Genomic DNA, 11,074 nt, shown 5'->3' on the forward strand with positions numbered 1-11,074 from the left:
TCTGACTGATCATTGTTGGAGGCAGTGGTTCTGATGCTGAGTAGAAAACTTGGGCCATATATTAGCTTATGATTACCAATTAACCTCTACCCAGAAAGTGAACAATTAAATATATTCCTGCAGGATGTGCTTTGAAGGGAGATTTAAAAGATCAAGTTTACAAACGTTGTCTTTTTGCACAATTCCTTTGATTCCTCTTTTATTTCTTTTTCCATATCTGATCTGACAATGAATTCATTCACCCTCTTCATTCCTTCCTGTTTATTTCTCATTGATTAATGAGGTACACTGTTCCTTTGTTTATCAAGGTTCCAGATGCTATCACTTTGCTGCTGTCGGTACTTTGTGGGTGATTTTTTTTAAACAAAACCTCAATATGCAAGAATGAGACTATTGGGCATGCTGTCAGCCGACTTACCCCCAGCAAAATATGCATCAATACATTATATTACTTTTATTTTGAAATGGACAGTGAGCTGCATATATTAGTCATATCTGTGGAATAAAACTAGTTTCAACCTGGCAGTCATCAGATCCTGCTTATACCACACATACAATTTATTTCCCTTCATCGCAGAAACAATTTTCATTTGTTGCTGCTATTTGAAAATAGAGTTTAGACTTCATTGGAGCTGAGCTGGGCTGCTGCACAAACCTTGGCACAGGCTGATACTTGGTCAAGTACTTTCGGCTCATGCAAACTCCCGTGCAAGTCATCCTGCCGATGCTAAGAGAACAGATGTAACTCAGCACCACCCACCCATTATTCTATATATAATGCAGGGTTATTTATCCATTGCACATTCCCCCAGTGCATTATTCAAGTACCAACCATCTATTATGCTATACCTTAAAGCCAGAGTTACCCAACAATTATCCTACAATGTAACTGACTGCCATAAAACTATTATGCACTGGCTGCACAAAACATAGGTAATTCTGTACATGTGTGTCCCATGAACCACATAATATAGGAAAAGTATTATCTTCTAAACAATTTACTACGGTATGATAAAAATGTAACGGTCATAGCAGTTTGAATATATTTAGAATTCTGAACACCACACTGATACTTTCAGGCAATGAAAGGCAAGTCAGTTGCTTCTATGCTCACCAAAATTATGAAACAAAATTTGTTTCCAAGTTAGTATATCAATAGATCTCTTTACTCAAGCACACTTCATTCTGAATCATACTTTTTTCTTCTCTATTCTTTCACAATACGTGGGCATTTCTGGTCAGCATTTGCTGCCCATTCCTTATCCCAATTGAACTGAGTGGCTCACAAGGCAATTTCGGAGGGCAATTAAGAGTCAACTACATTACTTTGAGTCTTGTGTCTCATGTAGACTCAACCAGGTAAGTATGGCAGATTTCCTTTCTTAAAGGACACGTGTGAACTGTATGATTATACTAAATGGCAGAAAAAAAATGATTACTTCAAATATAAATGCTGGTTTGCTCAAATATCTCACTGCCTAAATATTAATCTAAGTATAAATTCCTTCCAATGGAGAGTTAAGGAAAGCTAACAATCAGCATGAGCAACCATCACAAAATAAACAAATCCGGTTGGTCATTTTATTCCCCCAGTGCCAACAAATCAACAAAACCAACAATCAAAATCCTTCAAAATACTTGCTGTATGCCCACAGGACATTTGTGAGTTTAGCATCTTATGAAAAACAGTAAAGCTCCAGAGAATATCGGCCTAAACTGCTCAATCTCTCTTCATTAGACAAGCCCCTTATCTCTGAAATCAATCTAGTGAATCTCCTCTGAACTGCCTCCAATGCAATTACATCTCTACTCAAACAAGGGGACCAGAAATGTACACAATACTCCAGGTGTGGCCTCATTAATGCCTTATACTGTTACAAAAACACTTCCCTTCTTTTATACACTATTTCTTGTACCTTTCCATGATTCGTGCATGAGGATACCGAGATCCCTTTGCACCAAAGTACTCTGAAGTTTCTCTCCATTTGGGTAATAAGTTTAATTTCTATTCTTCCAAGCAAAATGAATAACCTCACATATATCCATGTTAAACTCCATCTGCCTAATTTTGGCCTATATCTGCCATATTTTGGCCCATTTGACTCTAGCAAAACTGGAGGCAATGGGAATTAGGGGAAACCACCTGCTGGTTAGAGTCATACCTGAAACAAAGTAAGATGGTTATGGTTATTAGAGGTCAGTCTTCCCTGCGGGAGTTCCTCAAGAAAGTGCGCTTAGCTCAACCATCTTCAGCTGCATCATCAATGATTTTCTTTCTATCATAAGGGCAGAAGTGGGGACATTCATAGACGGCTGCACAATATCCATCACCATTCAGACTCATCAGATGCTGAAACAGTCCATGTCCAAACGCAACAAGATCTGGACAACAGCCAGGCTTGGACTGACAAATGGCAAGTTATATCCACACCACAGAAATGCCAGATCATGACCATCTGTACAAGTGAGAATCTAACCATTGCCACTTGACATTCAATTACATCGCTATCACTGATTTCCCCCATTATCAATATTCTGGGCATTACCACTGACCAGAAATTGAACTTGACTATTTGTATATGTACTGTGGTGACAATAATGTGTCAAAGGCTTGGAATCTTGCAGCAAGTAACTCAACTAACTCCCCAAAGCCTGTTGACAAGCCAAGAGTGTGATGGAATACCCTCCACTTGCCTGGATGAGTGCAGCTCCAACAATGCTTAAGAAGCTTTACATCATCCAAACAAAGCAGCCCACTTGACTGGCATATCCACTTACTCTACCATCGATACTCAGTAGCAGTAGTGTGCACCATCTATAAGGTACACTGTATAAATTCACCATGACTTCATAGATGCACCTTCTAAACACATAACCACTATCATAAAAAGGACAAGGACTGCAGATAATAGGAGCACTACCACTTGCCAGATCCAAGTCACTCACCATCCAGACTTGGAAATATATTGCCATTCCTTCAGTGTTGCTGACTCAAAATCCTTGAACTCCCTCACTAAATGTGTACCTCTACCAAGTGAACTGCAGCAGTTCAAAAGGCAGCTCATCACCACCTTCTCAAAGGTAACTAACAATGGGCAAGGGATTGCTGGCCCAAACAACAACACCCATAGTCCTTGAGTGAATTAAAAAGAAATAATAACCCAGATTAAAATAAATCCCATCTGGAATCAGGCAATCTACTTCAGGAACGATATCGTGTCCTTTGCTGAGAGTGATACAAATCTATCAGAATAATAACAAGACTTAAAGGGCTAAATTAGCAGGCTAGGTTTCATAAATATGGCTTTTGTCCTCTTCAGATTTAAACTAAGGCACTGTATTTCAAATAACAAAAAGGATTCAACAGGCTCATACACAGCAAGAGGAACAATTTTAAAAATAAGAGCTAGGGCATTGAAAAGTGAAATAAAGGAGAGCTATTTCTGTGTAAAAGTAGTGGAAATCCAGAAACCATTCCCCCAAAGCCTTTGAATGCTCAGTTAAACTTTCCAGATTCGACCTGAAGTTTACGACGTAAAGATATCAAGAGTTAAGAAGTAAACTAGGGTTGAGATAACGCATCATGATCTGAGTGCCAAAACAGTTTCAAGGATGTGAATGGCCTTATCCTGTTCCTATCTATGAAGATCCCTTTCCACGATGTCTTTCATAACCCCAATTTTCCAACTCATCCTCCCCCCCACTACATTCCTCCATTTTCCTACTCTGCCTCTGCACCACTCCTTGACATATTTCTTTCTTGATCTAATGGAAGTATGGTGCATTTGGAAATTAGATTACCTTCACTATATACCCTAACAGGCAATAAATCACAATGTCAAAATGGCTTCCTTTGAAAAAAAGCAGTTTGAGATACAAACTGCACAGGTACGCCTGTTATCATTTATTGAATGATCTTATTTGGGCAGAAGGCAGGCAGTTTAATGTTTAATACTCAGTAGCATACATTCAAGATGATCCATTAAACCAGATTTCAGGTGCAGCAGAACAGGAGTCAATAGTATGCAAACACAGTAAAAAAGAATTGCATTGGAATTCCCTGAAGACTTTGCTCATTAAAACAAAACTCTATAGATTGCCTACTTTGGGCACAGAAGAACTTAAAAATAACTTATGTTGAAAGATAACAGTTGGACAAAAAATCAGTCTTTTCTGCAAATCTCAAGATTAACATTTGTTTCAACCGTTCTATTCTGGATACACTGACATTTATTATCTATGTGTTCTTCCTACAATAACCTGGGAACTTCCTTCCAAAATTAGCCATTTGCTTCCTTCTTGGCAAGTGAAGTTGGAAGCTGAAAGTTAGACTTTGCGATACATAAACATATAGACATTATTTCGACATTGTCGTAATAACTTACTTTCGGCACATCAATAGTCACCTCCCTCATAGCACTAGGCCTGACATCATTCATCGCTTGCAGGAAGTCATTAAAGGTTATCTTCACTGATTCAGCTACCTCACTATCTGAGGGGTTGGCACATTCTCCAAGTGCCCGATGCAAAGCGTGCAGACCTGGCAGAATGAAAAACATTTTTACAGGTCACCCACTTTGCTTATTTTTCTTAACAAATGAGTTTTAAAATAATTATACATCATTAATTACAATATATTTCAAATTTTGCAAAATATTTCTATTAGAACCACATAACGAATATCACTGATGTCTATTTCAACCTATTGACAAGTGTATTATGTTCTTTGCAAACATGTGAAGTAATTACAGAATAACGTATCAAGTCAGTGTACATCAACAGTTTATTCAAATAGCATGTTCATCAATGCATGACTTCCAAAAGTATCGTGTATATCAGTGTTTCAAACTGAAAATATCAGTCCTATCTGCTTTTAAGCAGTGCAGTTAAGTGGACAGTTGGCATTTCCCTTTGGTAAGCAAGTAATGGACAGCTCAGTAGCACAGCACATTAGTCACAAATTTCTGTGATTTTAGCTCAAATAAAACCAGATTGATAACAAGAACATCTCCTTTGTCTGATTATAAGGATCTAATGTGCATTGAGCTTAGGCAGTCTTAATCCAGTTCCTCGCATGCATGGACCCAGCACAAAACTGTCACTGACTGGAAATATAAATCACACAGTGGGGCAAAGTAAAACATGCCATACTATTGGGGTGATTTTCTAAGGCTAGGCCTCTGATATAGCTAGGGAAAAGGGAGCTGTGCTCTCTATTTGACAATAACAGATTTGAGTGCACTTGGAACCTGAAATCTGAAGAGTTCCATTTCCTAGCGCAATTATTACTGACATTGATAAATACATTTAAACAAAAATAAGAGTGACAGGAATTCATCATAGGTCACCCATATGTAGCTCTTAGTATACAAAGCTACAGCTACATATACAAAGAATGACTCTTTCCGCTATGACAGATGGATGGTTCCTAAAAATTCCTTTTATGTTATTCTTCATTACTTCTCTTCCGAAGAGGAAGGTCTATAATGGGATATGGTAACATAGTTGTAAGCATAATACTGGTATAGATGGTGTTCATTGTAGATTGGCAGAGCAAAAGGAGGCATATTTTCTCATTCAACTCCACATACTTTGGTAAAACAGATTTTGAAATCTCTAACCAGAGGAAAGAACTTTTACTCTTCTGAGAGTATAAGAATTAAAATCCTTTTAATAAAACTTATGTTACATAGTGTGCCAGAGGTTTGATCAAATGGCATGTTATATACAAACCTAATCCCTACCTTCTTGATTCCTATGTTCCCTCTCTAACTGCAGTCGCCTAAACAATGTTTACTCCCAGTGCCCCACCACTTCAGCCCAGCTGTAGAGAGGCCAACCGTAATTCCCCAACACTCCTCAAGCTGTGATCAGTCTGACACAACAATGATCACTGACTATCATTCAAAGTAAGTGTATATTTATATATTAGTTGTTCATTATTATTGTAAAAATCTTAATAGCATTTTTTTTAACAGCAGTCAACAGCTTCTGTGGAAATTATATGTTGGAAAATCTTGGAAGCGCAATGATGATTGGTCAACAAATGCTGCTATAAGAAAAGATACCCAATAAACTGTGAATTACCGTGGGTTACTGGATGACTTAGCCACCGTTAGACTCATGAAAATGACAGCTTTCCCTTCACCTCCCAACCTTTTGTAATCTTACTGCATTCGCACATTACACTTGTCACAATAAGTTAAGTTCCAGTAACCGAGTAGATGGGTTAGTTGGAACGCTGTGTGCTCCCTCTGACATATTGACTTTGCTTGTGAGTGTCCTTGACAACGCTTCTCAATGTGCGCAGTGCCTTCCCAAATGAGACTTCACCATTTTTGGCAGTTACAAGCGAAGGTCTCCTATGTGTCGACAGATTTGTTTGGCCTCTTCAGGGATGTTTTGAGGACACCCTTAAAAAATGCTTCCTCCTGGGTGTATCCTGCTACAACTAAGTTGTCAGTAAAGTAGATGCTTCAGGAATCTAATGTCAGGCATACAAATGGTACATCCCACCTGGCAGAGCTGGTTTTGAATGAGCAGTGCTTTGATGCTAGCCAAATAGGGTTGGAGAGGGTACTGCTGTTGGGCCACTGGTTTTGTCACAAATTTGCGGGATCTTGGGAACACATGTAAACTGGTGACACTTCTTTAGTGTTCTGAAGTGTAGGACATCCAGATCTCTGGAGGATAAAAGAATACTAGAATCACTGCCACCTAGTAAACTATGGCCTTAGACTCTGATTTGAGATCTTTGTTCTAAAATACTCACTTCCTAATATATTGCCCAATCCTCACCATCATTTTAGTCTTGTCCATCAATATTTATTGCAAAATGGAATTTTATTTTTACCACTTAAATGAATTGTTGGATGTTCTGCTTCCATAAAAGAGAAAAATAATAAACAAAGATGTTGGTAAGAATTTACCTGAATAAATCAATCATCGATAAAAAGTGGTAATATTTCACCCATTTTTCTATTTAACGGTGTAAACTGTAATCCTTAAGTTATTTACAACTTTAAAGCATTTTTCATATTAATATGTCCTTCCCTGCTGCTGATTAAATGTTACAGGCTGCATTTTGGGCAAATATTAGCCAAGCCTGATCTTGCCCATAGCTAAGAGTGACACAGGGTTTGGTGGGAATAAGGGACAACAAATCAGAAGTGGAAACCTTGCCTGATTTTTCCCCATTCTAAAGCCAAGGACGGAAGTTCATTTGTTGCACTATCCAAAGATATATGACGGCAAGAACCTTGCCTTGTACCACCGGCTCTATATGGCCCAATTACATACTATTCAATAACTGAGACAGCTAGCAATAACAATAACATTTACACTGAGATTTTCAAACAGTATTGAGAAAGAAATCACTTGTTTTTCACAATTTTTTTCTGGGAAACATTCTACAGGTTTGAACTCGGCTTATCAGACCATCACCTATCTAATATCTATAGGGTCATCAAAGTTCAATCTTTGGTGCCTGTTTTTCCCCTTAACAGAAACTAAAAATATTGAAACTAAAAAGATGTGTCGTTCACTTTCAGTAACAAATAAATACGTTACCCACACAACTGCAGTACAGTTATGCTAATAGAATGACATTGATATTTTTCCTTTTCCATTCAAAGATATGAGATAGTAAAAAATTTTTTACTATATTTCCTACAAAGAATCTTGCCCAGTAATAGACCAGCATCCAAAATAATATATTCAAAATGAAGATCCCTTTATGCTGCTCAAGGGAATAAAGACAACCCCATACTGCATTAGTGCAATATTTTCCTGTTGAAAGATGATCGACCTGAAACATTGGATGATTTTCCTGACCCCAGTGGGTGACATGCGGGCAAGGAAGGTGTGACTGTGTGAAAGAGTGCCTGTGTCTGTCTGTGTCTCCATGTGGCCCTGTGCGAGCATCTGTGTGCAGGCGTGTGTGTGTGATTGAGTGAGTGAAGATTAAAGATTGCTTCCTTTTGTATTTCAACTAGCAGAGAAATGTTCTAGGGTGAACTGTAAAGTGAATTGATTTGTGGACAACCACAGAGTGGGCAAGCCAAGTAACATTAAGGCCCCAGCAAGGTGAGATTTTGTGGCTCTTAGCCCAAAGGCACCTGGCCATAAGAGTGCTCATGTCTTTCAATGGGGCGGTCAATTCTCTAGAATTGCTGCACCTTTGATTGGGCTGGCAGCATTAGCAACCTGCAGGATTTCCTCAAAAGAAAGATGAACACAGGTAGCCAAATAGGAGGCCACTCCCAGATGACTGTGCTACTGGCAGTGCTGGCTCAGAACCCTCCAAATGACATTAGGTTCCCAAAATCCACTGAAAATGCTGCCGATGAACTGGTTTTTTCTTTCTACAGATGCTGTCAGATTTGCTGAGCATTTCCAATATTTCCCATTTTTATTGCAGATTTCCCACATCCACAGTATTTTGCTTTTGTGTTGATTACATTTTGTAAATGTTTCTCATGGACCATCCTATAGTAAGTAAGGTTATCAATTACTGCTTGCTTATGATTTTTGACAGAGTGATTCCTTAGCATTTAGAGACATGTGAACAGCAGTAAACAACATCCCAATCTGATTCTATATGGAATTTACTCGACAGCACATTACATCTATTCCTCCTCTTCACTTCCTGTACACTGATTCATGCAACAGCTTTGATTTCCAAACTCTCCAACAACTCAGACACTTGGTATTGTTCAAGGATAATTTGAGACAGTGAGTGCTGTCTGGCTAAACAACAATTTTCACCCAACATCTACACCCACATGATCTGTACAGACTATCTGATGATAATCAGAAAAACTGTTGAACTTCCACTATGTATTTATACAGTGGCTTTAACCTCATAAAATGTCCCAAGATGCTTCACAGGAGTATTAACAAATAAAATATGACACCAATCCACATAAGAAAATATTAGGGCAGATGCCTAAAGGTTCAGTCAGAGTAGAGGGAGATAAGTGAGCATTTTGAAGAAAAAATGAGAAGTGGAGAGTTTTAAGGGGAGAATTTCAGGGATTATGAGCTAGGCACAGACGCTAATGATGCAATATTAAAACTGAGGAAGTTTAAGATTCCAAAACTGGAGGAGCACAAGTATCTCAGACAGTTGTGGAACTAGAAGTGATCATAGAGACAGGGAGGGGTGAGGCCATTGAGGAACTTGAGATGAGGCAAAAGGAACAAGGTAAGTTTGTTTCAGATCTGCTAACTCAAACAAAGACCGAGAATCATAGCAGTTTGATACATAAGAACATAAGAACTGGGAGCAGGAGTAGGCCATCTGGCCCCTCGAGCCTGCCCCGCCATTTAATAAGATCATGGCTGATCTTTTTGAGACTCAGCTCCACTTACCCGCCCACTCACCGTAACCCTTAATTCCATTACTGTTCAAAACTTTATCTAGCCTTGCCTTAAAAACATTCTGTTTTTAAATTCCTTAAAATTTTTACAATTCATGCAATTTTACCCACTGAGCAATGGAGTTGCATTCATAAAATCATAGAATCCCTACAGTGTGGAAGCAGGCCATTTAGCCCATTCAGTCCACACCAACCCTCTGAACACCATCCCACACAGACCCACCCCACACCCCATCCCTGTAACCCTGAATTTCCCACGGCCAATCCAGCTTATCTGCACATCTCTGGACTGTTGGAGGAAACCGGTGCACCCAAAGGAAACCCACGCAGACGTGGGGAGAATATCTGTGCGGAGTTTGCACAGTTGCCAAAGGCTGGAATTGAACCCGGTTCATGGCGCTGTGAGAAAGCAGTGCTAACAACTGAGGCACCATTCCACCTTCTGTCCAACAGGCTGGCAAAATTCACCCCAGCACTGAACAGATCTATAATCTCCACAGAACTGTAAAGTCTGCAATAAAGGACATGTGACTGTTCAATGAACTCAACAACTGATAACATTATTTAGGTGGCTGGATGTGTTGGGTGCAAAAACTACCAACTCTTTTCAAAAACCAGGCATCCAAACTAGGATGTCAGAACAATTTTTTCATTAAATCTCCAAAGATTATTCTAAGACCATTTGTCACCATTCTTGATATTTAATCTGCATCACTCACTAATTTAATCAAAATACTCCCTTCTTCCAGAAACCTTATTAAAATGGCTCACATACCTGAACAGAAAATTGCAAGCAACTCACCTCCTGACTTCTCCAAAGCCTAACTAGCTCCAAGGTTCAAGTCAGGAGTGTGAAGGATATTTTCCACATATCTGGATGAGTGTGGCTCCAACAATATTTAAGAAGCTTGGCAGCATTCTGGACAAAGCAATCCACACATCCACAAACATTCATTCCTTGCACCATGCTCAGTAGCAGCAATACGCATCACCTACAAGATCCACTGCAGAAATTCACCAAGGCTCTGTAGACAGCTGTCAAACCCTTAGCCACTACCACCTGATCGGACATGGGAAGCAGATACAGATAATTCTACTATAACACGTGTTTGATGCAATTGTTGAATAGTGGATACTGTTTGGATAATGCGAACTTTCTGCTATACAGGTATAATGAATACCCTATAAAGCGATTTTGAATAGTGATTTTCTATAGCACGAGGTCACACAAGAACACAACTATCATGTTATAAGAGAATTATCTATACATGAAAACAGCACCACTTGCAATGCACTCAGCATCCTGTCTTGGAAATATATTGTTCTCCCTTCAGTGTTGCTGGGCCAAAATCTTGGAAGTCCATCTCTAACACCATTGTGGGTCTATCTACACCAAATGGACTGCACCTTCTCAAAGATAACTAGAGATGGGCAATGAATGCTGGCCAAGTCAACAACACCTGCAAACCATGAATGAATGATTAAAAGAGAGAAAGTGAGAAAGAAAGTGGGAGGGAGAGCAGAGGAGAAGTGAAAGAAACAAAGAGAAACAGAGGTGGGGAGGGAACAGAGGGAGGGAGGGAAAAGAGAGGCAGAGAGAGTGAAAAGAAAAAGGGAGGGAGGCAAAAGAGAGGTGGGAAAGAGAAAAAGAGGAAGGGAAAGAGGGTGCAGGGAGAGGGAGGAGGCAAAGAGTC

The 11,074-nt window shown here is 39.3% G+C and overlaps 1 protein-coding gene across 1 annotated transcript in view; it reads right to left on the reverse strand.

The window, feature by feature from the left end:
• Positions 1 to 4,280: 4,280 nt before the first annotated feature.
• Positions 4,281 to 11,074, reverse strand: part of spata5 (spermatogenesis associated 5) — a 59,814-nt gene continuing 53,020 nt past the window's right edge. The window contains exon 10 of the mRNA XM_048609081.1: positions 4,281 to 4,540. Coding sequence (XP_048465038.1) covers positions 4,281 to 4,540 — 260 coding nt within the window. The remainder of the gene's footprint in view (positions 4,541 to 11,074) is intronic.

The sequence above is a fragment of the Rhincodon typus genome, chromosome 1 (assembly GCF_021869965.1).
Source record: "Rhincodon typus isolate 14 chromosome 1, sRhiTyp1.1, whole genome shotgun sequence".
NCBI classification, from domain to species: Eukaryota; Metazoa; Chordata; class Chondrichthyes; order Orectolobiformes; family Rhincodontidae; genus Rhincodon; species Rhincodon typus.